The 27,328-nt window shown below is 45.5% G+C and overlaps 1 protein-coding gene across 2 annotated transcripts; it reads left to right on the top strand.

Moving 5' to 3' along the window:
* Positions 1-396: 396 nt before the first annotated feature.
* On the top strand, positions 397-27,328 carry RIOX2 (ribosomal oxygenase 2). 2 transcript variants are annotated; one of them, XM_088481073.1, is made up of 10 exons: positions 397-464; positions 4,698-5,120; positions 7,064-7,183; positions 8,834-8,962; positions 9,054-9,157; positions 10,285-10,387; positions 11,676-11,865; positions 15,167-15,252; positions 18,710-18,802; positions 24,253-27,328. In XM_088481073.1, exons 2-10 carry the CDS (start codon positions 4,701-4,703, stop codon positions 24,421-24,423), a joined length of 1,416 nt encoding a protein of 471 aa, XP_088337199.1. In that variant the 5' UTR covers positions 397-464; positions 4,698-4,700; the 3' UTR covers positions 24,424-27,328. The 2 variants fall into 2 exon arrangements, with proteins under 2 accessions (XP_088337199.1, XP_088337198.1); XM_088481072.1 differs by lacking the exon at positions 397-464 and adding an exon at positions 480-592 and having other exon boundaries at positions 24,253-27,327.

Genomic DNA, 27,328 nt, shown 5'->3' with positions numbered 1-27,328 from the left:
AATCACTCCCACTGACATCACTAGTGATGTCAGTTGGCCGGCTTCTGACGGTAGGCGTTCCATTGGGAACGCCCCCGTCAGGGAGGCATGCCCCCGGCACGCCCACCAAAGGGGGCGTGCTGTCAATCAACATCGACAGCACGCCCCCTTTGATCAGACACAACGAGCGAAGGAAAGTCCTTCGCTCGTCGCGTCTGGCGCATGCGCACGACGGAGCTCCCGCCGTCGTGCGCATGCGCAGTGCACAACATCGACCCACTTGTGAGCGGACAGCCGCTTGCGAGTGGGTCTGAATCAGGCCCAAAGCCCTCAGTAGAAATAAAATACTGAAATATGAAAGAAGTAATTTACTGACTGAGGGACTGCACTTGGAGATTGGAGCCACTAGGTGTCTCCCTACACAGCAGTCACTCCCGGGACAGCGTCTTCTTGATGTCTCTTTAATTGCTGCAGGAACCAACTATGTAAGTGTGGCGGAAGGCATGCTGGGACACTGAGTACAAGCACACACGTGTGTAACACTACCTGGGAGAAGCTGCGCCTAGTGTGCAACCAACAAACTGGTGTGAGCATGCAGACAGGGACAGTCCAGGTAAGGGCATTTAGCCAGTGCCAATCTAGGCGAGGGCATGCAATCAGTGCCAGTCCGAGTGAGGGCATGCAGCCAATGACAGTCCAAGTGAGGGCATGTAACCATGGACAGTAACAGTTTAGATGAGGGCATGCAGCCAGGGACAGTCCAGGTAAGGGTATGCAGTCAATGACAGTCCAAGTGAGGGCATGCAGCCAGCGACAGTACATGTAAGGCATGCAGCCAGGGACAGTCCAGGTAAGGGCATGCAGTCAGTGCCAGTCCGAGTGAGGGCATGCAGCCAGGGACAGTAGGTGTGAGCGTGCAGCCAGAGACAGTCTAGGAAGGGCATGCAATCAGTGCCAGTCCAAGTGAGGGCATGTAATTGGTGCCAGTCCAGGTATGAGCGTGTTGCCAGGGACAGTCCAGGTGACACTGGTGACATGTCAGTGCACATTGTACAACTACACTGATATCTCAAGTATAAATCTATTGCAAGAGTGTGCATTGTCTTTTGTACTTTTTTTTTATTATTTACAGAAAAATCGATAATTTGTTACTTAGTTCTTCAATAGCAGCTGCATGTAGTTCTGCAGACAAGAGTCTGTTTAGTTAGTACATCCCAGTAGCCCATACAGGACCTCATTCAGACCCGCTCGCAAGCGTGTCGATGGTGGGGCACTGCGCATGTGCCGCGTGCAACCCCCGGAGCGAGAGAGACATTCTCTCATTCCAGGGCTCGCTATAAAAGGGGCGGCTGTCGATGTTGATCGACAGCTTGCCCTGTTTTGTAGGCATGGTGGAACGCCTGCCGTTTGTAGGCGGTCCTACTGACATCACCAGTGATGTCAGTTGTGAGCTTCCTGCTCTGTTAGGAAGCTGCCTGGGGCTTGCGGTAGACGAGACCCTACCGCAAGGGTCTCGTTGCAAGCCCCGATGGTCGCAATGGTCTTGACCATCGCGACCATCACCTAGTCACTAGCTAAAGCTGTTGGTGGTAACCCACAGCTTAGCATGTGGCCGGGAAGCCGCCTTTCAAAAGAAAAGCGGCCGCCCTCATTCAGAGCGAGCGCTCGCATTTTGCGAGCGGCTCTGAATGAGGTCCACAGTGTCATATCCTGCAGATAAGACCTTGGAAGTATTAGTATTAAGCTTATTAAAGTGCAACATATTACACAGCAGTTTAAGAGGATGTTTAATCATTTACATCAGTCCCTGCCACACTGGAGCTTACAGTCTAAGGGCTCAATCTAATTAGCTGCGATAATCTCGCGGGTATGAGTCATAGTGGCAATAGCCGCACTTTGCAGCAGCTCTGAACTCGCACAAAAGTATTCGCAGCCCCAATTGTGCGAATCTGGGCTCGGAGCTGGCTGTGAGCGGTGTTATGAGGCGCCGTTAGTAGCATTTTGCTCGCACCATTCGTAGCTAATTGGATTGACCCCTAAAATGGGGTACACAGGCGATATATTGGATATGTCATTTTGAAGCAAATTGGAACGACATATCTTTCACATTGCATCATGTGTACGCTCAGTCGTGTGTTCACATGTGTCATTGAACGCATCTTCATATCTGATGTGCTCCATGTCAGATAGGAAGATGTCATGAATTATGTGGTACACATTGTGCAGTGTGTACGCTCCAACGCAAGACTAATGCTGGGCATACACGGCCAGATAAAATGTCTGTCAGACTGACAGACATTTTATCTGGCAGCCTGCCAGCCGCAGATGTCGCCGGCATACACTGTGAGATTTCTCTCACAGTGTATCAGTCCGACATCCGCGCTCCGCCCCCGGGGGAGGAGACATTTCCCTGTTCCTTCCGTAGGAAATGTCTGTCTGTCGGCTGCGGCTGGGCATACACTGCCCAATGTGGCCGACAGTTTACCGGTAAATATCGCATCGGACGAGCGTGCTGGACAATCCGGCATGCCCGACTGAGCAATATTTAACCCTCGGTCGCCCCCCCACACGCTACAATTATCGGGGCGATCTGCCGATATGAGGCGGATCGCGCCGATAATTGCAGCGTGTATGGCCAGCTTAAGCAATATGTTGGTTCAATCTACCCTCTGAAGACCTCACCTGAGCTGCCAGTGATCTATACGATGATTGCATAGTGTGTACAGGAGAAAAGATTAGTTGGATACAATATTCCGACACAATGTATTATGCCGTTGTTTGGAGGATTGCATAGTGTGTACACTCTATATCGCTTGTTCTGGGATGAAGGGAAATTGGAATGACCATCACGTTGTTCGTACGTCGTTCACAAGCCTGTTAATCTCCCAGTATGCGTTTGGATTGTGGGAATTAAACCTATGCACGTATTAAGGCCCCCAGACACGGCATGATATACGTGCCGATCCGACGGATCGGCAGTTATAGGTGCTATATCGTGCCGTGTATGGGCACGATATCGTACCTGATATTGTGCTGTGCGCTTCCACGGGATCGTATATTGCATCCCCAGATCTTCCCGCAGTTTCATCTGATCTAGGATGCGATGTACGATCCCATTCAGATAGAGGGGGGAGTTGGCATATCGTGCGGTCTGTGGGGACCGCACGATTGCCGGCGGTGACAGCACGATCCGTCTGCCGACGGGTCGGCAGTCGCCCTACACGGTGCATCGCACCGTGTATGGGCACCCTAAGGCATTACTATAACCTCCGCCAAGACTTTGACAGACATTCAAAGTGGCACTTGGTTTCAGAAACAACAGTATCCAGTAGGTATCAATGGTTTTTGTTTTTTTCCCAATTTGTCAAGGTAAAATGTAGCGTTCCCGCTAGGCTTCTTTCGCTTCCTGCCCCTTTACCAGACCCAGCTGTTCCTAGTCACCCTGGCCGTCCAAGAAGGAACACTAAAACTAGCGATGTTGCAGTCATGATATGCTGCCTTTACGAGCATGCTGATGGCACATCGCTTGTGAGGGCAACTTATTTTTGTGTATTTTAGATCAGAATCTGCAGTTGTAACATGAGTCTGGTATAGGGAGCAACATGTACAGTGAGTGACCTGTGTATTCCTGAGATATTATCACTTAGGGGTCTATTCATTATGTTCATTATTGGTCTGAGCAGACCCACATATTTAACATTCCAACTCGCGCAGCATTGCTTTGGCGCAGAGATAGTTGATCTGAAAATCAGCTGACACTCCATACAGTTTCACTGCTCCTTTAGGAATTGTGACACCTGGCACTGCGGAGTCTGACTCTGCAGTGCTAGTGCGCCTGCGTGAACTAGATTTCGTGCAAGTGCACAAAGCCCGGCGGAAGGAGCCGGACAGGGGTGGAGGGATCCGAAAGGATCCTTTTTGCAATCTGGGACTCCTTACCATAGGGAAGGAGCAGGGTGCGGGAGCAAATGCGATCTAAAGTTGGCGAATGCTCCTGCAGTCAAGCTCAGAGAATATAGTATTTTCGGAGCTTGATAAATGTAGGTCCCCATACTAGTGTATGGGGTCAGCGGGCCACATCTGGAAAGAAAGGTAAGCAGGAGATATCTGTGATATTTCCTGCGTTACCTTTTTTGATGAATGGCCCCAAAACTTAATTCTACAAAAGCAGCTGAAAATGTTAATAAACAGGTATAAAATCATGTATACTATAAACCAATCTCACAGTTCCTTACTACTGACTTGCACTAGACCAATGAAAGCTCATTTCTAAATGGTTGCTATGGGTTACGAAACACCTGAGGTATTACAGTGAAGTAAGCGTTTATTCAATAGTATGGTGCAAAGAGCAATGCTGTGCTATAGACCATAGCAACCAATAAGATGTCCACTTTAAACAGTGTAGAAGTCAGATGATTGAATGCATAAACACTTAGTTGCAGTGGGTTATTATAACCTGTCTTCTCTACTTGATCCACTTTTTTTATTATACTGCCATATAGCAAGTCTTAATGTTACTTAGATGACCATTAATCAGAGGGTGTCAGACTATGAATGCCAGCCACTCTTCCTTATGTCTAATAAATGGCAATTAATATATTTTGTGTTGAAATAATGTGTACTGTCCTGATATACATCCTTCTACATCTTATTAACACTTATAAACATTACAACTCCTTTGTAATATTAAATAATGAATACCATTTGTTTCCCCGTAGAACATGCCAAGGAGAGAAAGGCAGACGGATGCCGAGGATGAAACCCTCGCATCTAAAAAAATGCGGCACCAGCCCAGTGTGCCGGCCCTGGACTTCACCACGCCACGGAGCCTTTTTGAAAGCCTAATTGCCCCTGTGACAAGCGAGGAATTCTTCCGCACTTATTGGGAAAAAAAGCCTTTGTTAATCCGGCAGAACAATCCTGATGTGCGGAGTTATTTCCAGTCACTATTCAGCATGAAGGACTTAAGACATGCGAGTAAAAAAGGCGTATCCTATGGGCGGGACGTGAATATGTGCAAGTGCAAAGACGGAAAGAAAGTCGTCTTACAAAGACGTGGAAAAGCCACTTACCTGGAGATATTGAAAGATTTCAGACGTTCCAAAGCAACAATACAGCTTCATCAGCCTCAAAGATTCAATGTAATTATTATTATTACATTTTATTTATAGGGCGCCACAAGTGGTCCGCAGCGCCGTACATACAGTAAAGGGTACACAGAACATTACATTACAATACAGTAACCAAAATATAAACAGAGCACAAGTAACAATTAGCAACACAATTCTCCATACACAGTACAGCCGGGAAGGTGAAGGCTGTCATAGAAGTGCTAGAGAAGAAGGCTGTGAGACATTGGGGAGGACTCTGCTCCTAGGAGCTTACAATCTAGGGGGAATGTTCCCTCCTAGGGATTGTGTAAGAGAATGTTCCCTCCCAGGGATTGTATGATTTATATAAGTCACAGATAAGATAAAAGACCATATAAAAATGACTATTTCTGTACAGTCAGGAATATCTCCAAGGTAACTTTAGGGCTGGATTAAACACGTTTTTAGCTCTGAGAGTACCTTGCAGAGTTTTGCCTGCATATCATTGCCAAATACAACCCATTACAAGCAACTTGGGGAAAAAAGATATACATGTAAATAATCCGCTACTGCCCTTACCTACTAAAGGAAGAATTTTACTTTTAATTATTTGTAACTTTAAATAAATCTATGACCCCTATACTTATTATATATGTTGTATTGTATTCCCTAATGTAGTACATAAAGATATTAGACGTTATTGAGGAGTTTTGTGATTATATAAAAATCACAAGGCTGGTTGTCAAACAGGTCACAAAAGTCTGCGGCATCTTCTGTTATCCATATTAATTTACAGTAGGGGTACAGTACATTATCCCTTATGTACTGTAAAAAAAATCCTTAATATGCCAACACATTCACAGACTGGCACACAGATACACCTCTTACCTTTGTTACTACACTTATGTGACCAAAGTGACCGGGGTCATGTGAGACCAAATTAGTGCGACCTGGTGACACACTGTACCATCACAGTCTTTAAGGGTTGTTTGCTAACATTTCTCTGGTTCAAATCTGCAATAAAATCATCACAACCAATCAGACATTTGTTTTCAGCGCTCCCAATTAGTATATAAATAACGTTATTATTCTGATGTTTAGGATTGATGGTTGTTTAGTGCCACAAATCATGGGATTGGTGGTAATTTGTTCTTAAAATATATTACTGTCTGACTTATTAATAATCTCTGCTTATGTTTGCTGCAGTACACAAGTATGTAGTGTTTGTCACAGCAGTTGTCTTATGCTGGCTACATACTGGGCGATGTATCGGCCGTATCGCGGGAGCATCGGTGGGTGTGTACCAGCGACATATGTCTGTGAATGACATTCACAGACATATCGTGTCGGCTGTGCAGCGCAGTTGAAGGCAGATATATCTGGAGATATGCGGGGAACAAAGAATGCAGGTGCACACTCTAAGTACTAAGAACAATGATAATCAAAATAATCCTGATAAACTCTACAATTGATATGAAGTATAAGTGAGGTTCTTGGTACATGTTTGGCCATCCATCACGTCAAAGCGAACCCCATAAGATGGGTCCCTAACATCCCTAATACTAACACATTATGTCAGTTTATCCAGGACTTGCCTATAACAATGAAAATTCTAATATGCAGACAGCAATGTAGGAACCTGTGCTGATTAAAAACACCTAAGGGCAGACAGGAGGGGTGGTAATACCAAGCAGAAGGAGTCTCAGCCTTCAATTATACAATATATCCACAAATATAAAGGAAAGGGGGAGCGGGCTTGGACTGCAGATATATCTGCACATCGTGCTGTGTGTACACTTGCTGCAGAGGCTGCCGGTGACTGACATCACTACTGGGCGGGCACGTGTAACTGCTCGCCCAGTTGTGACCTCACGTACGACACATCGGGGCGACAGTTGGTAAGTGCGTCCTAGTGTGTACCCAGCTTTGCAGTGAATCTTGGGACATCGTGGGTTACCCACCACTCGGCTGACTATACTGTTATTCCTCTACAGGACAAGCTGTGGCACATTATGGAGAAACTGGAGTGTTACTTTGGCACACTAGCTGGGTGTAATGTTTATATCACACCGTCTGAATCGCAGGGGCTGCCTCCGCACCATGATGATGTTGAGGTAAATAATTTAATGTATTGTAAATCACCTATTTTCCATTTTTTAATGAGTTGATTTTGTCTCGCAAGAAGCATTACAAGTTATACACTTTATTTGATGCATTGTTCTTTATCAGTGTCATCCTCATGGCATACAGATGTCTTCCTACACCTATCCTCTATACACAGCGTGACATACCTGGTGTCTGTGAGCCGCCAGGTCCCATTCACACTTCGGGCGTCTTTATTTGCCGCAAATGTGTCTTAGTCGCAATGTGATGTGACTGTGCTGATTAATTTGATATGTGACACTTGTATATCTGTGTGTGACTGAGACTGAAACGGAACTTGGTGTAGAAAAAAGCCGCGGGCTCTGCATGATGGCACTTCCTATGCTGATTTGGAGACTCCTATGCACACAGCTGTACAAGTATCACACGTCATATAAATCAGCACAGTCTCCTGGGGCTTCCTTGTCAAATCACATCGCAACTTAGATGCATTTTCAGCCAAAAAAAGACGCCCGGCGCTAGCAGGTTCCCACGGGACCTGGCACGCCGAGAGGGGCTGTTTGGATCAACCGTAGTAAAGATGTGCGATGGTACATCTGTATTTGTGTCTGGTTCTCCCCATCCCACTAGTAGGGACACAACCTTTCGGATGGGTTTCATCTCTCCATATAATTATCTTTACAAATCCGGTAATGCAGTTTTACATTTATTTTGTTGTCTTACTTGTCACACAATTCGACATATGAAATTACCTATTGGCTCCACTCAGACTAAACAACAATCTTTAACTATCTGCTCCATATAGAAAATTGGCCAGTAGGTGGCAGTGTATTAAGTGTCTGCAAATGAGTAGAGCCCTTAGCATTCTATCTTATGCGTTGCTATTGGGGACACCGGAACGGTGGTTATAGGTTTGGTGCCACAGTGGTGGCTGCATCAGTCTCCAAGAGGGAGCATATGGCAGGAAAGCAATGGCGGAGAGACCCAGGATTCTCACTTGAGTGAAGATACAGAATCCTATAGTCTCATTGGTTCCTATCCCACCGGCGAGAAACTGTCTTACCCACTTATAAGGCCAATAGCAAGTGGTCACCATGCCTCAGTAATGTTCCTGGAACCTAGTTAGCATTCCCGCTAGACTGTTTTATCGGGGCGCCGTGCCCCGTCCAATTTCAAAAGGACAGAATGCACCCTGCCCCTTTTAGCGGTACCCTGCTACAACAGACTGCCGGTGCCATCCCCACCCGCAAGCTGCAGTGTCCCGCGGGTGGGGAAAACTGCGGTGTAGTGATCATCGTCCGGTGAATATCTATTCACAGAGAAGGGGGAGCTTGGGGACAGCCCGGCATGTCCGTAAGTTCTGGTCACGCCCCCAAGAGTGATGAAAAGGGGGCATGTCTTAAAGACACCCCCTTTCGGACGCGCCCTTTCTCTAGGTCAGGCGCCCTGCCCGGCGCCAGACCTAGAGTGAACACTACTAGTGAACCGATAAGCTGCATTCTCATTAATATTGGTGTAGCAAACAAAATGGCTTCCTCCATCGTGTGTACAGGAGATAGCGGTATTAATCTTATGGGTATTGTGGAACCCCAAGCCCACCATTTTATTAGCAGGACAATCTTTTCTTGTAAGATGCTACAATACAGTCTGTCTGTTTCCAGGTCTTCATCCTTCAAGTAGAGGGAGAGAAACACTGGCGCCTCTATGCGCCCCTCATCCCTCTGGCTAGAGAATATGATGTGGTCCCTGCAGATAAGGTCATAACTCAAACCCATGACATCTTATTAAAGGTAGGAGTCCTCTCCCTTCTACCACGACTAAGCCGAGAACTGGCCGCTGGGGGTGGATTTAGATATAAACCACTGTGTTTTTTTATCTTAGGAAGGTGACCTGCTGTATTTTCCCAGAGGAGTCATTCATGAAGCTGACACTCCTGCAAGCTCATCGCATTCCACGCATGTGACAATCAGCACCTACCAGAACACGTAAGGACTCTCTGCCCTCCCTTAATGACTGCCCACAGTCAGTATGGAGACTAGTTTCCTAGATGTCCTTTCCCACGAGGCAGCTGAGTGGTCAGCCATTGTTATCCACACCATATCTCCATGGTATTGTGCTCAACCAACGTCAGTCGAAGCTGCTCCCTTATACTTGAACAGGGGGCTTGCTTTCTGCAGTTGTTGTCTTTTCATACTGTCTTAGCCAGAAAATCAAGTACAGGATCCGTTAATGGTGCACCTGAGAAAATTTATATGTGGTACATTTAATGGGTATCTTATAGGTCAGAGGTTCCCAAACTCGGTCCTCAAGGCACACTAACAGTCCAGGTTTTAAGGATATCCATGATTTTCCACAGGTGACTTAATTAGTACCTCAGTCAATTTGGTTTAACCATCTATGCTCAACCATGGATATCCCTATAACCTGAACTGTTGGGGAGCCTTGAGGACCACGTTTGGGAACCTCTGGTATAGGTATTTCAAGACGCATAAGGGCTGATTCTGAGCAGCACTGTGGCGTTTGGTTGCGGGCAGTGGCGGAAGCCTGACTTACTACCTCATACTAATGTGAGATTCTGCAGGGCTAATAACAGGGGTTCCTGCGTCTGCCAGTAGAAACAGTGCCGCCCATTGATTTTACGGCATCTGCCACACCAGTAATCATTATTATTGGCGCTTGCACCCGCCCCATGCTAGGTGCCGAGATTCGTCAGACACAGGCTTCCCTTTTCTGTACGAACGGAGAGTTACGTACATGCCCACGACACTCCCACACATACATAGCGGTTCTGTGCGCTCGCATTGTTGCTGCCCAGAAACGCCCAATTTCAAGGAAAGAGAGAATAGGGCGAAGAGACATATAAATTCGCATCTGCGCACGAGATGTATGCAGGAACTCACCTTTTGCGTTCGCGAGATCTGTCGGACTTAGAATATGCCCCCTTAATGCCGTCACCGTTTGGTCTTTGCATCCTGTGATTGGTACATCGGCAGTCTAATGTCTGTGTTGGGTTAAATATTAAACAATGGACTGAACTGAATCTATGGACCTATTATTTCCTGCCTAGTTTGGTACATTATAAATGCCTTATTTCCGATTGTCCTCTCCGCAGCTCCTGGGCAGACTACCTGCAAGACCTACTGCCGTCTCTCCTGAATGATGCAGCAAGGAGTGATGTGGAGCTGAGGAAGGGCATTCCTCTGCAGCAGCTACTGGTAATGATCATTCGTATAGGGGGGCTTCCAACTCTACACAACTTATCATACAACAAAGCACTTCTGCCAGAAGTCTCTTGATTTTGTGGCTTTGCACATGACCCGGATCTGCTTTGTGCATTAGACACAATTTCGGTTCACAGAGCAGTTTTGTGTTATGTACAAAAAATATACATTTTGCATACAGGACTTAAGCCAAAATAATCGATGAGTTGCTGGAGGGCTTACACAATAATCACAAGTCCTTTACAGGTACAAAACCATTTCAACATTTTATGGAAGAAGAGGAAAGATCCAGACAGAGGGCCTGATTCAGACCCGGTCGCAAGCGCTGAGCGCTCGCAACCGGGTCGATGGTGGCCCAGAGTACATGTGCACGACAGAGCCGGCTCCATCATGCGCATGCGCGAGAACCGGATATCGACAGGAAATCCGTTGCTCCGGGTCTTGCACCAAAGGGGGCGTTCTGTCGATGTTGAGTGACAGCACGCCCCCTTTGGTGGGCGGGTCGGGGGGGTGGCTGCCCAGACGGAGGCGTTCCCATGGGAACGCCTACCTTTTGGGGACGGCCCCACTGATATCACAAGTGATGTCAGTGGAGAGATTGCGGCTCTGTTAGAGCCGAAATCTCTCTGGGGCTTGCGGCAACGAGACCCCACCACAAGGGTCTCGTTGCAAGCCTGATGGTCGCGATGGTCTTGACCATCGTGACCATCATTATGGCCGCTCGCATAGCTGTGGATGGTCACCCACAGCTATGCGAGCGGTCAGGAGGCCGCTCTTAAAAAAAAAAAAAAAAAAAAAGAGACCGGCCCTGATTCAGAGCGAGCGCTCTGTCAGAGCGACCGGCTCTGAATCAGGCCCACAGTTCTTCCTCCCTGTGTCTGAGTTATGCATATGAATTACATACCCTTACAAAACTATTGAAAGGACAATTCAGATGTACATAATTCTTGCTGGTCATTTCTGAGCTACGCAGGGTAAATAAATTGGACTTCGTCACACTTACCTCTATCTAATAGTGTTTAACATGTAATTATAGTAAAGCTTTCTCTCTTTTGCAGGGTTATTAATTGTAAGAACAGCTTGGTCAGTGTGTAAAATGTGTGCTACAGAGAGTCAAAGCAATAACAGCATTAGTCATAAGACTGGTTCTGTAAATTGCCACAACGCTATATTTATTTGAATCCATTAATGCTGGCTTTTTCTTCTATCTTTTAATTGTATTAAAGTTATACCAGTGGATGTGACTGTCTAATAGTATTTACGTCATTGGTAAATCTTTCAGCGCTTGGATCCCAGCAGTGTGGCAGCAACTCTGTCCGGCCTGTTGTCCAACATAACCAAGAGGATAGAGGAAAGATGTCCGCTGAGGTCCTCGGAGATGCTCCGGGATTTCATGGTGCACAGATTGCCACCCTTTGTTGATGTCGGTTCATCGCTATACTTGGAGAAAAAAAAAGATGACATGAGAACAGGTGTGTAACGTGTGATGGCTGTCTTTTACCAATGTCTTCTGCTACAGTCAAGCTGGATGAACTTAGTATGACTTGACCTGAAACCCCAGGTTCATTGGGCCACTTATAATACCTTGGATGTCGTTATCCCCACTCGTCGTGTGTTTGCTTGGATCTATAAGCTGGTCTAGAATAATGTTGTATAAAGTTTAGGCTTCCATCTAAGCAATTACTAGTCTTCATTCTAGCACCCTGCACCTGTCACAACCCGTGCAGTTCCTCTTTCCTGCCTGAGGTGTTGCTCCAGTGCTTCTAGCACACAAACTGCTGAATCTTAGCAGTTTGTTGCATCAGCTGAGTGTGCTAGAAGCACCAGAGCAGAGAGTGACACCCCAGGCAGGAAAGAGGAACTGCACGGGTTGTGACAGGTGCAGGGTGCTAGAATGAAGACTAAATTACATTATTCTTCAAAGACATTACAGATATTATATTCTAATGCACAATTAATACGTTACTTGTAGAAGGTATTTACTATGGCTACCCTTGCCCAAGGCTATATAAATGTGGTTTCATAAATTATTGAATGGTAGAATTAATTTTGGAGAACTTCAGTTACAGTGCATCCGGAAAGTATTCACAACGCTTCACTTTTTCCACATTTTGTTATGTTACAGCCTTATTCCAAAATGGAATAAATTAGTTTTTGTCTTCAAAATTCTACACACAATGCCCCATAATGACAATGTCTAAAAAGTTTTTTTGCAAATTTAATTAAAAAAAAACTAAGAAATCACATGTACATAAGTATTCACAGCCTTTGCTCAATACTTTGTTGATGCACCTTTGGCAGCAATTACAGCCTCAAGTCTTTTTGAATATGATGCCACAAGCTTGGCACACCTATCTTTGGGCAGTTTCGCCCTTTCCTCTTTGCAGCACCTGTCAAGCTCTATCAAGGCTGATGGGAAGCATCGGTGCACAGCCATTTTCAGATCTCTCCAGAGATGTTCAGTTGGATTCAAGTCTGGGCTCTGACTGGGCCACTCAAGGACATTCACAGAGTTGTCCTAAGGCCACTCCTTTGATATCTTGGCTGTGTGCTTAGGGTCGTTGTCCTGCTGAAAGATGAACCTTCGCCCCAGTCTGAGGTCAAGAGCTCTCTGGAGCAGGTTTTCATCCAGGATGTCTCTGTACATTGCCGCATTCATCTTTCCCTCTATCCTGACTAGTCTCCCAGTTCCTGCCGCTGAAAAACATCCCCACAGCATGAAGCTGCCATCACCATGCTGCACTGTAGGGATGGTATTGGCCTGGTGATGAGCGGTGGCTGGCTTCCTCCAAACATAATGCCTGGCATTCACGCCAAAGAGTTCAATCTTTGTCTCATCATGGTCTGAGAGTCCTTCATGTGCATTTTGGTAAACTCCAGGCGGGCTGCCATGTGCTTTTTTACTAAGGAGTGGCTTCCGTCTGGCCACTCTACCATACAGGCCTGATTGGTGGATTGCTGAAGAGATGGTTGTCCTTCTGGAAGGTTATCCTCTCTCCACAGAGGAATGCTGTAGGTCTGACAGAGTGACCATCGGGTTCTTGGTCACCTCCCTGACTATGGCCCTTCTCCCTTGATCGCTCAGTTTAGACGGCCGGCCAACTCTAGGAAGAGTCTTGGTGCTTCCGAACTACTTCCATTTGTCGATGATGGAGGCCACTGTGCTCATTGGGACCTTCAAAGCAGCAGATATTTTTCTGTACCCTTACCCAGATATGTGCCTCGAGACAATCCTGTCTCGGAGGTCTACAGACAATTCCTTCTACTTCATGCTTGGTTTGTGCTCTGACATGCACTGTCAAGTGTGGGACCTTATGTAGACAGGTGTATGCCTTTCAAAATCATGTCCAATCAACTGAATTTACAACAGGTGGACTCCAATTAAGCTGTAGGAACATCTCAAGGATGATCAGTGGAAACAGGTTGCACCTGAGCTCAATTTTGAGCTTCATGGCAAAGGCTGTGAATACTTATGTACATGTGATTTCTTAGTGGGTTTTTTTTTTGTTGTTTTTTTTTAATTAAATTTGCAAATATCTCTAAAAAAAACTTTTTACACGTTGTCATTATGGGGTATTGTGTGTAGAATTTTGAGGACAAAAATGAATTTATTCCATTTTGGAATAAGGCTGTAACATAACAAAATGTGGAAAAAGTGACGTGCTGTGAATACTTTCCGGATGCACTGTACCTAGAACACAGGTTCTCAAACTCGGTCCTCAGGACCCCAAACAGTACACGTTTTCCAGGTCTTCTCACAGAGTCACAGGTGAAACAATTTGCTCCATCTGTGGATCTTTTAAAATGTGTCGGTGAGTAATGAATACACCTGTGCACCTGCAAAACGTGTCCTGTGTGGGGTTCTGAGGTCCGAGTTTGAGAACCTCTGACCTAGAACAATGGGTTTGGATACAAAGGAAAACATGATTTGTCCTTCGGCCATATTCCAAAGTCATGGTCAATCCTAGGGGCTTGTAATGGGATGTAGTCAGCATTCCAGTGGTTACAATCCTGACCACTGACATCTCAACGGTAAAGGTTAGGGTTGGGAAGGATAGGAGGGTGGCTTTAGGCTCCAGGAGGGGGGGGGGAGAGGTTTGGGTTAGGCTGCAGGAAAGGTAGGTAAAGGAGGAGGGTTAGGGTACTTACCTGCATGCATAGGGATTCTGACTGTTGGGATTCCGCTGTCTGTATTCTGATCGTCTTCCGTACTCAACCCACTTGTATTATATATTCCTATTCAAATCTCTCAGGCAGCCTGGCTCATCGGTTCACATTGCCCTGTGCATGTCCGTGTCCCATGTGATAAACGTTCACATCCCTCCATTAGATTGTTTCAGTTGTATTAATGAAACCTCATAGTGGCCTGAAAGCACAGCCATTTAGCCAGTCCTGTTTTAAACCAGACTCAACACCTTTGTGAGGACTTTCTACTTGAGACCCCTGCATTGGGTTAAAGCGTCCTGGGAGCCGGGGGAGTGTGACACAAGCCTTGGACGGAGCTAAAGTACCAACCAACCAGCTCCTAACTGTCATTTTTCAAACACAGCCAGTGACATGGCAGTTAGGAGCTGCCTGGTTGGTACTTTATCTCCATCCAAGGCTTAGTACATAGACCCCCTTAGTCACATATATACACAGTTGTCATACTTGGTGAATGGGATCTTTTCTTGTGCTGTCGCTTAACAATCTTTAGCTGCCTTTACAGTATGTGTGTACAAATGTGGATTAATGTTATTACCAACTCTTATTTATATATCTGTCTCTTTGCAGATGAACCACCAAACATAAACAGCACAATCAAACTGCAATACCAGGATTATGCAGCCATCGCAATAGATAAGGTTCCAAAAATGCTTGTGAGTAGATCTAAATACGTAGGTCACCTATTCTTATGTGCTGGGTGCTATTGCAGATGGAACATACGATCAAATAGTTTATATGAGGTGGTCCCATATTTGTATTATAAACATTTATACTATATGTATGCTTTACAGTTATGGGTAGGTGGGCTTCTCTGTTAGGGTTTTCCATATCACTATGGAGTTCTGGACCTGCACATGAAGCTTTGTGGCACTACAGTAAGGTGGGGCCTGTTATATGAGTTCTTACATGCAGGCAGATGTTTTACGTATGTTCTGTAGATATTTCTTACACTGGTTACTCACCAATGTAAGTACATATAAATGCTATCCTTTAGCACATGCATCACACCTGTGGTTCACATGTGGTATACGTACTGTGGGCTACAAATTCATCCTGAACACAAGGGACACAAAGCTTTTTCCATTCATTTTTCTATCCCATTTGTTACATGGTCTTGCCTGGGGCTGGTTTTCCCGCTGTTTTAGTGGCAATCAGCCCAGGCTGTTTAGCGCTTTGGTTAGTTAAAAGAGTTTTAGAGGAGCTTCACGCAGCATAATTTTATTTACTTACTAGAGGTTCTGCCATTAATGTGAAGTGGGGTTTCTACATTCTGGAAAACACATGGAAATGTATGGGTGCAGTGTGAGGTCTCTCTGTTGTCGAGAAACCCCAGGCCGGTCAGCACAAAGCTGGAACATCTACTTCAAATGCATGCAGAGGCAAATAAGGACACACAGAATAGTATTAGGGGTCTAGTTACTAAGCAGTGTTAGGAGACAGAGTGAAAAGTGATAAGAAAGTGATGAGGTGCCAGCCAATCAGCTCCTAACTGTCATCTCACAGGCTGCGTTTGAAAAATGACAGTTGGGAGCTGATTGGCTGGCACCTTATCACTTTCTTATCACTTTTCACTCTGTCTCCTAACACTGCTTAGTAAATAAGACCCCTTAGACTTTTCATTTATTACGTGCGTTTGTGTGCTATGCACTTGTGGTCAGACAGTGGGTACCTGGCCTTAATAACAGTCCTAATCTCCATCACTCTGTGGGCCTGATTCATTACAGATCGCTATTGCCATCGCAGCTCCATAATCGCACGCAGGTCTGCTGCAAAAATATGCTAATGATTGCAATCGCACTGCCAGCATAGAGACGCCCACTGCCTCCCACTACCGCTATCTCATACCCGTACACCTTGCAGTCCTGCATATACATCGGTAACATCGGCCCCTCTCGCAGAATTACAGCAGCCCTGACCTTACTTAGAATTGCTGACCTCCGTGAGTACTCAAGCTGCGTTTGCAGTTGCAGCGGTTAATTTATGCACACCCATGTATCGGCGTTCAAGCGGACAGGCACGCCTGTGTTTCTCCAACCACTCCCCCGTCATCACCCCCAAACGCTGACTAACTGTCACTTGCTCTGCGATGGCTTACCGTGCTCTACGTAATCGCAGTGCGATCGCAATGTAGCCTTTGCGCACTGCGATGCATGTGCAGTACACAACAATCGGCCAACTGTGTACGCTGTTGCAGTTGCAATCTGTAATTAATCCGGCCCTATGTCTCTATATAAGGCTATGGTATATGTTTATTGACATACGTCATCTTCCACTTTAACATCAGTGCGTAGTGACAATATGAATATAATTTAACTTTCATAGTTTTGTAACTGAGAGGGTTCCTTTCTCAGTACTGATGTGGGGAATTTAAGTGTAATCCGTAATTTACTCCAAATAAAAGCTGACAAGGAACATTTTTAGATGTCTTGTAGCAAAGGTTTGGATTGTGGTGTTGTATGTACCCCGGGTTGCTCAGATTTGCGGGGTTCCTTCATAACCTCTACAGAAACCACTAAAGCACAAGTCTGAGTCCCACGTGTAACCACCGAGCCTCTGGTTCTGGTTGTTGAGCAGATACTTACAGTAGGTGGGACCTTTTGTACAGTTAAAAATCCAGATGAAATCTTGATTTATAGCAGTAATTAAGCATTGTCAGTGAGTCAGTTATACCTCTTTTACATCACATTCCCTGGTCACTGAATACGGATTTTAAGCTGTGTCACAGCGGCTTGAAACCCGTTTACACCGCAAGCTGGACACAGGTTATTGCTGGGGCTATTCCAAACGCCAGTGAGCCCGGCTCTACATAGGGTGTTAAAGGGACCCGGGTCACTTGTTCACACTGCAGGGTTACACAGGTCGTTCCCGAGTTCATCCCTTCTCGCTACCCGGCGCCTCTCTTGGCGCTTATAATTTTATAAATGTTATTAATCAGGACATAGTTGGCTGAATGAATCCACATCTTCAGGATTTTCTGTCGTCTTTTACTTAACCCAATAACTGAATACTCCAAGTTACACTAAAAGGAAAATAAGGAGATTTTATTGACTATATTATAGTGTATATAGTCAATAAAATTGAAAAGAAGGATGGGATGAACGCAAATGAACCAAACGCCCCAATTATATCAAATACTACCACCGTGAAGAGGAAATACCAGTAGTGACAATCCCCTATGGCAGTGGTTCTCAAACTCGCTCCTCAGGACTCCACACAGGTCTCGTTTTCCAGGTCACCCAGCAGGTGCACAGGTGTATTCATTACTGACTGACTCATTTTGGATATAATTATTTCACTTGTGATTCTGTGAGGAGACCTGGAAAACATGCACCGTTTGGGGTCCTAAGAACCTGTGCCCTATGGTAATATCTACAACTCATTTGGACGCAAACCATATTTGTTGAAAGTATAATCCTGTACCTGGATGGCAGCAGGCTGAAGAGGTGCTCAGGAGCAGAGCACCGGGTGGAGGAGGAGGAGCTCAGGAGCAGAGCACCGGGTGGAGGAGGAGGAGCTCAGGAGCAGAGCACCGGGTGGAGGAGGAGGAGCTCAGGAGCAGAGCACCGGGTGGAGGAGGAGGAGCTCAGGAGCAGAGCACCGGGTGGAGGAGGAGGAGCTCAGGAGCAGAGCACCGGGTGGAGGAGGAGGAGCTCAGGAGCAGAGCACCGGGTGGAGGAGGAGGAGCTCAGGAGCAGCACTGGGTGGAGGAGGAGGAGCTCAGGAGCAGAGCACCGGGTGGAGGAGGAGGAGCTCAGGAGCAGAGCACTGGGTGGAGGAGGAGGAGGAGCAGGGATGAGGTCAGGGCTCTGCGTGTGCAGAAGTACTGTGCCCCCTTTGTTGATAGAGTGGCTGCTTGCTGCCTCTCTGTGAGAATTAGTAGCAAGCGTCAACTGTACCCTGCTGAGGCGTCTTTGGGGCTGGATTAACCGGCAATGGCCTCGGGTGGGCATGAGACTGGCTGCTTGATATCTCTGCCTTGTGCTTACAGGCAGTTCTGTGTAGAGGCAGACTAGGAAGCAGCCATGGCAGGGAGCATCAAGGTATTGGAGGAGTATAGTGCCCTGTGAATCAGATTGGAATTCAGTATATATTGTATTTAATATCTTTTAGAACCCCAAAGAAGAATTGATGATTTACGTCTTCCATGCCTTGAAGAATAACAGGAAGACGCATATGGTCTCTGACAATGAAGAAAGCCCTCCTGTAAGTAACCAGTCCCTATCATGTATACAGCTTATTATGTACATTTAGATGGGTCAAACCACTTCCTTAAAACTAGACTCTTTCCCTTACTTCTCAACTATGTCCAGCACCTCTCAGGCAGAGGGATGTCCTGCTCCTACATATCTAGTGTAAGGTTTGTTTCATTTTTTTTCTTCCTCACCCAGATGCAGTCATTTCATTACAGACGCAATTTATGCTGCATGTCAGGAAATTACAGAGAATCTTTCAGTCAGTAAACCTTGCCCAGGTGACTGTAGTCGCTGACTGAGCTGCTCTTCTATGGGCTGTCTCTGAGTATCCTGGTGTCTTATACAATCTATGTAAAGCCCTGAGCGAAGCTCTACAGCTGTGTCCTCATACATCTCGCCTCAGCGTGAGACGCCGGGCACTACTGAGCCGCTACGAGAGGTGCAGCGCAGCCACTTTTTTTTAACATTTAGCATTTTATTCGCAGACGCAGCGAAACACCACTCACAGTGCACTAGAGACACCGGGCTGTGTCTTTCACCACATAGATATTAGTTTTACACCCGTACAAAGTCGTAGATGAAGCACAACGGAACTCGGCGTGAGAAAAAGCCGCAGCATTGCAGCACTTATATATAGATTCATACTCAGTCGCACACAGAAGTACAAATGTCGCACATCACATTGATCCGTGCAGTCTAGCAGAGTCGTTTGGTCGCTCCGAGTTGTTTTATTTGTGGGAATAAGATTCACATTATAGCGAAAAAGACTCTCAGCGCGGCCGTGTTGCACGGGACCCAGTGCGCCGAATAGGCTGTTTGGGGTCACTGAAGCCACAGGGTATAAGACACATCTGTATGTCCGTTCCATCCCTTATTGCTGATTTCCCAACCTGATACCATTCTCTAACTTGAGATGACAAGAGAGTAGGTGCAAACCTTGGGGAAGGTCCCTATTTTAAGTTAAAACTGTTGGGACTCTGTTCAGGACCCCATCATGATTATTTAGGCACTTAGAAGTTTTTAGTTGGCCTAATTTGACAAATAATAACATGACATTTTTGGGGTTATATTCTACAAAATGCAGAATAATGGGTTCAATGATGAGGGACAGGTATATGGGGGTGCTGTATGGATGGGACAGGTATATGGGGGTGCTGTATGGATGGGACAGGTATATGGGGGTGCTGTATGGATGGGACAGGTATATGGGGGTGCTGTATGGATGGGACAGGTATATGGGGGTGCTGTATGGATGGGACAGGTATATGGGGGTGCTGTATGGATGGGACAGGTATATGGGGGTGCTGTATGGATGGGACAGGTATATGGGGGTGCTGTATGGATGGGACAGGTGTTTTTAAACTTGCAGGTGGGAGGTACAGCTGTTTTTTATGTACCCTAAATATATCTAGAACATTAATTTGCTGGAAATCGCTGGCTTTCTATAAGTTTTTCACTGTTATTAAAAATGCAGAATTCAGCCATTTGACACCATTTAAGTGCCCTAAATACCCGTACTTTGCCTTTGGCCACTGATTGATCTATATATTATAATCCAGTATTACTTTGCACTTTTTGGGGAGTATAGGCTGATACTAGTTACTAGTCAGAGTTGCCACACGACCGCTGGGTTAAGCCTTCTCCAATTGTATTGTGTGCTAAGCGGGAGCAATATACAAAGATATTTCTGCGGCTAATTGTATTCGTCCCACAGTCTCTAATCGGCTTCAGTCTGATTGTTATGTATTAAAATATTCTAGTCCTCTCCACTAGATATAAACTGCCCTCACTAAAGTCAGCAATGACCTCCAAATCCAAGGGTTACTACTCCCTTCCTCATTCTCCTTGCTCTCTCTGCTGCTTTTGACACTGTGGACCACCCTCTCCTGTTGCAAATCCATCATTCCCTCGGTGTGTGTGATACTGCCCTCTCCTGGCTGTCCTCCTATCTCCTAAATGATTTCACTTCTCCCTCACTTCCTCTACCAGTAAGTGTCTCCCAAGGTTCTGTTCTTGGTCACCTCCTATTCTCCCTCTATATGTCCTCTCTAGGTGAGCTCATCAACTCTTTTGATCTCCAATATCATTTCTATGCTGATGACACTCAGATCTACCTCTCCTCCCCTGACCTCTCCTCCTCTCTGGTATCTTCAACTGTCTCTCTATTTATCCTTGGATGTCGCAGCGCTTTTTTAAATTTAACATGTCTAAGACTGAGCTGATCATCTTCCCACCCACCCGAATTACCTCACCTTCTACAATTTCATTATCTATTGAAAGCACCATAATCTCCTCTAACCCCCAAGTGCGCTGTCTTGGAATATACATCACTCCTCCCTCTCCTTCAAACCACACAATCATTACCCCTCGCAGTCCTGCCGTTCCCATCTCAAAAATATCTCCAGGATCAGACCCTTTCTCACCCTGGAGGCAACTAAGAGCCTCATCCACTCACTGGTCATTTTCCGGCTGGACTACTGTAACCTCCTCTGACTCCTACCTCTCTCCACTCCAATCTGTAATCTTCCTCTTCATACGTACTACATCTGCCTCCCCTCTCCTCAAAGCCCTGCACTGGCTCCCCTTCCCCTTCAGAACTTTATTCAAACTCCTTCCCTCACCCATTCCTCTCCCATTTACATCTCTGACCTTCTCTCCCTTTACACTCCCGCCCATCCATTTCGCTCCACAAATCCCAGTCTCTCACCTCTCTCCACTACAATCGGTTCTCAATGCTGCTGCTCGGCTCATCTTCCTCTCCAGACGTTCTACATCTGCTTCCCCTCTCCTTCAAGCCCTACACTGGCTCCCCTTCCCCTTCAGATGCCAATTCAAGCTTCTTACATTCGCCTACAAAGCCCTCACCAAATCCTCTCCCGCATACATTTCTGACCTTCTCTCCCTTCACACTCCCGCCCGTCCACTTCGCTCAACTAATGCATGCCGCCTCTCTTGCCAACTGATTACTTCCTCCCACTCCCGCATCCGAGATTTTGGCCGTGCTGCTCCCTACCTTTGGAACTCTCTCCCTCTCCCTGTAAGACTCTCCACCTCTCTACAAATCTTCAAACGGGCTCTCAAGACCCACTACTTCATCAAGGCCTTCCAGCTCTCATCCTAACCCACTTCATGCTCTTTCCTCCCTGTCTTCTCCTTCTGTGTCACGCCTGTCTGTCTGCCCCTCCCCTTAGAATGTAAGCTCTCACGAGCAGGGACCTCTTCCCTCATGTGCTCCTCTTTACATTTTCTTCTACTCTTTACTCCCCATAAGGGCAGCTGACACGTTACTGCCAACTCCAGGCTGCTTATTGTGAGTGCTTTAATCACTATTGCAGCAATGTATATAAATCGTGTCCTTGTCCTGCACTGTAATGTACTGTAAGTTACTTGTTTCTTGTTCACTTATTAGTTCTATGTACTATGTAAGGCGCTGCGGAACACTTGTGGCGCCATATAAATAAAGGATAATAATTAAATGAATGTCTCCTCTCCACCCAACTGATTACTTCCTCCCTCTCTTACCTCCAAGACTTTATTCGTGCTGCTTCTTTCCTCTAGAACTCTCTCCCTATCAGACTCTCCACCTCTCTACAAAACTGCAAACGGGCTTTCAAGACCCACTTCTTTATCAAAGCCTCCGAGCTCTCATGCTAACCCAATGCCCCATTCTCTATGCTCACTCTCTCCCCTGCGTGCCACCCGTGTCTGTCTGCCCCTCCCCTTTAGACTGAGCAGGGCCCTCTTCCCTTATGTGCTTTGCCCTCCCTCCCTTATACCATCATCTCCTCCCCATTGCGCCATGTTTATAGACCGTGTCCTGTCCTGCTATGTACTGTACTGTAAGTGACTTGTTTTGTTCATACTGTTTCTGTCTTTGTACCTTATAAGACGCTGTGGACCCCTTGTGGCGCCATATAAATAAAGGAGGATGATAATACAATCGACGATCGATCACTTAATTTGGCCCATCTACACTTCATTGTGCTGGATAGATAGTCACCCACACTCTTCTATAACAATTTTATAAATGTTGGTTTCATTTATCCGATTTTTATGTGTGGCCATCTAACCTGACATCTCCGATCTTGGTGGCTATGACAAAATGTGCCACGGATTGTGGGGTGGCTCAGAGATCATTCCCAATGTTGCAAAGCTGATGAAGCTGCCCATTAGCCAGAAAGAAGCTACAAGTACTGTGAGTGACCGCTGGATTGTATCAGACAATGATACAGAATACATGCAGGTCCTTTTTTAGTGGCGCCAACTTCTTATCAGAAAACCAATACATATAAAAGCAGTCTGGATGGCAGTGTAGCTGTGCGGCTGTTTTTTGTTTTGTTTTTTAAATCTCCCTGAGATCTGTTGAAATAAGAATGTTTTTCTGGCCTTTATGTCAGACCATTGTCTAAGCACAGATATGAAATTACAACCTTCAGTCTTAATTGCTACAGACACTTAATTATGTGGGGTGCAGTATGACAAAAATAGTATTACAAGGCACCGTTTACATTACATGTGCAGATGTTAAACATGCATTGCGCATATCCGCAGCGGGATGGAAAGGTTGAGGGGCCGGTCTGGCTATGGAGAAAGTTGACCTGGCACTGTAGCTTTAAAAGCCGCCGGCAGGAATAAAACATGCTTTCTACGCTTGTTGCTTTATGGTAGTACAGCTAATATATAGTTGCAAAATTCCCGAAGTGCAAGTAAAAGTAAGAAAAATATCTCTCCCTTGGGGGAAATATTGATGTTTTAGGAGTTTGGCTTCCTCTTCTGTCTTTAAAGAAAAACTGGTGTTGCGTGATCTGTGTAACAGGAGCAAGTGCTAAACTTCATGTAGCAGTACCGCAAATAGTCAGCAGGTGGCACTGTTTGATCACTTGTGTGGGACCTGGGTCTTCTTATTTCATTGCCCCAAAACACACAAGGTGAACTGTGAATTCCTCTTGTACGTCCTCTGACATGTTTTATTGTCTAACAGGTATTGTAACATGTCTTCCCAGGACTATAATAAGTCTGTGCTACTTTTCAAAGTTTGTGGTTTATTGCTAAATATAATTATAGAATGCATCTCACACATTCATATATTATTTGAAATATGGGGTGTGCACATAGGTTCTCATTTTACAAGACTTTATAAAACATTTAAGATGTTATAAATTTTACGTCTTAGTGCACGTGTAACACCTGGTGCAACTTATAGCCGCTAAACAGATACTTTTTCTCTATGTGCCAAGGTATAGTATATGGTGCTTAGCATATAAGTATGATGTGTGTGTGTTATTCCTGCGCACATTCACATGAAATATTTGGTTCTATTTTTTATTCACGTAAACCTAGAGACGGGAGGGGGGGAATTAGGGAAGGAAGCAAGGCTTTATGTAGTATACTGTATTTATATTTCCCCATGTGGTGCTGTCTTTATTAGTGCCTGTGTAATCTCCTCTTCCCTTTGTGCAGGTAAATGGCTTGCGTTTCCCACTCTCCCACATGAATGCTTTAAAAGCCATCTGGGAGAATAAGCCCCTGCGTGTCAAAGATTTGCCTCTTGAGAGTGACCAAGACAAGGAAAACCTGGTGCTCTCCCTCTGGACTGAGGGATTAATGGAGAACATCCCGGCCGAGGCTTAAACACTGAGAACCTTCATTGTGTCTGAAGCCGAGCGCGTTAGATAATCTGTTCACTGTTCCCACCAGTTCCCAGTAAAAAGTGCCTTCTGCTGCTTTCGGCGTCTCAGTACTGTCTCATTGGATACTCTGTAATTGCTCATTTTTGTGACAACCAAGAAAGAAACATAATGAGGTGTGAAGGTCATTTGCAAGGGGCAGTGTAAGCTGAATGCACTGCTTAACCCAGGGTTTGCACCTTTGTGCAGAAATTGTGCCTTTTAGACCGTGTTCTGCCAAGGTGGCCTTCATCTGCTGATGTGGGACTTTCCAAGAAGCTGGGTGCTAGAAAAGTAAGTATCCGGCTGCAAATATGCATCTTTGATCATTAATAGAGAAGAAGGTTGGCTTGGGCCCTTAATGTGCACAGAACTTTTTCGGATTGCAGGAAATTATCACCCAGTTTAAAACTCCGTCAGTTTGGTTATTTTTCATCTCGGTCCACATGGCAAGATTAGACATATTTATTCAGAAATGACCCAAGTGGCTGACCATCATGGCTTCCTGCTCTGTGATATAAGCTTTGTGTCACTCCATACACAGGTTCATGCCGCTATTTCACCAGAGTGGCTACATACACGTCTATTTGGAGACCTGATCAGATCCTTCATCGATGGGGGTCAGAAGGAGTTTTGTGCCTATGCAAGCTAAACTGTTAGATTGCACAAAACAGTGTCTGTTGAAGACTGACATGGAAGAAAACAGAAAAGAGAATGAACATCCCCTCACTGCTGAAGTATGTGCCTCCTAAATACAGCTCTGTGCCTTCTATTTTAAAAAGTGCACAGTTCCACCACGCCTTGGATTTTTATTGAATACTTAGGGGGCAGTACATCCTCCAAACATAAAAATGCCTTAACTTTCAACTGTACTTTTTGTATCAGGGGTGTGGATACAGCAACGTACTGTGCTTTCCCTGTTGCTGCCATGCTAATATGGTTTATTCTGATTGGTTCCTGATTTCTGCAAAATTAGACATTGAGGATTTTTTTTTAACAATTTGCAAAACGAGCTGCTGATGAGCCCATGTGTGGTGCGGGGGGGGGGGAGAGAGTGCTACCTAATACATATAGTGGGGCAGATCACCTCCCTGTGGGCTCAATGATCTCACAAAACCCAGACATGTTAAATATCTATGTATTGGAATTTGCAAGTACCAGCGCAGCATAGCTAAAGGGTTAATGCTGGCCACGCCCCAATCTGGATGTGATTGGATTATCAACCTTATCGGTTACTGTTCTTTGTGTCTCAGGATGTAATATCCCGCAATATAACCCAAAGCTTTATTCAGCTGGTGACCTCCATCTGTCACAAATGTGATTACCCATTATTTAGCTATAGTATGAATGTGCAGGATGAGTCTACAATCCATACTGAAGTGACCTTATTGTAATGTTCATTCTGAACTCATCAAGAATATTGTGTGGTTCATTGCGATTTGCTGTCAGTATCTGCCCATCGTCTGTCTGACTATCTTGACACACAATGTGCTGCTGTAGGGTGATTGTCACTAATTTTATACAGCTCTCACTTCGTGTGAAGAACTCTGTCACATCAATATGTATGGCTTCAATTCAGTTTTATCCTTGGGGATAAGTGATTGTAGATTGCTAATTAACGGGTTTGGTGCGGGATCCCGGCAGTCAGAATACCGACAGCGGCATGCCGACAGTCAGAATCCCGACACTAACAGGTAAGTGTCTCTACCCTCCCTCTAATCCACATTTCCCGCCACCTAACCCTAAACCCCCGAATCTGGAGCCTTAACCTAACCATAAACCCCCCTAACCCTAATACTTATAGTTGGGATTCTGGTGCCGGGATTCTGACCGCCGGGGGATGTTGTATCCCTAATAAACTGCATTGTGTTTTACTTCCTATTTCATAACAAACTCTTGTGATTAAAGTGTTTAGAGAACGTGATAACTGTGTTATATTGTTTGCTGATATTTCAGACTGGTTTTCTATAATGTCACTTAAAAAACTTATTAATGTATAGTATTTAAATAAAATACTATAAAATAAATAACCCCCCGCCCTATGTATTTGGTCCCCTTAGTCACATCCCATTCCCCATTACCTGTTACCAAAGACTTCTTGCTGTCAGTTGAGATTTTATTTTTTATGGCCCGTAGACATGGGATCAGATATCGTCTGATCGTCCTGTATTTGCTGGATGTTCGATACCTAACATCCAGCAACATGCACCAACCCCCAAACGACATAACGTCGTTGATCGCGGGTCCCTATAGTAAACAGGCTGGCCTGCATGCACGGGCGATGGTCGATATCGACCATCTGTGACCACGCATCGACCATCGTTTGGACGTTGGAGGAGTAAAAAAAAAGGACAATATAAATGATCAAACGAAATCGTTATCGTTTTTATATCGTCCTTTTTATCTGACCGTGTGTATGCACCATTTGAGAAATTCTGAAAAGCTCTGCAGTAGTGCCCTATAGGAGCTCTGTGGGTAAGCTCAGTCCACCAGCGTTATGTGGTTTTTGTATAAAGGGCAGTTACTATTTGCTATACGTGGGGGGGCATTTTTGATTAGAGCTTAAATAAAGCAGAAGTCATCTTTTAGGATTCCCTCCGTCGCCTACAAATCCTGACTTGGAACTCTAGTGTTTAGTTTTGTGTGTGACCATGGTACACTCACCCGTAACTGTGCTCAGTTGCTTGTGGAACCGATGTCACGTAGCCTGGAGATCATTGATCCCAGTGGAGAATCACATTTGCTTTTCAAATTACAGTCTGCGTCAGCGGTACCCAAACTTGGTCCTCAAAGCACCCTAATGGTCCAGGTTTTAAGGATAACCATGCTTGGGCATAGGAGACTTAATTAGTACCTCAGCCTTTTGATTT

This window comes from Taudactylus pleione, unplaced genomic scaffold (assembly GCF_031769625.1).
Source record: "Taudactylus pleione unplaced genomic scaffold, aTauple2 ptg000262l, whole genome shotgun sequence".
In the NCBI taxonomy this organism is placed as follows: domain Eukaryota; kingdom Metazoa; phylum Chordata; class Amphibia; order Anura; family Myobatrachidae; genus Taudactylus; species Taudactylus pleione.
This window is presented reverse-complemented; position numbering and strand designations above follow the sequence as displayed.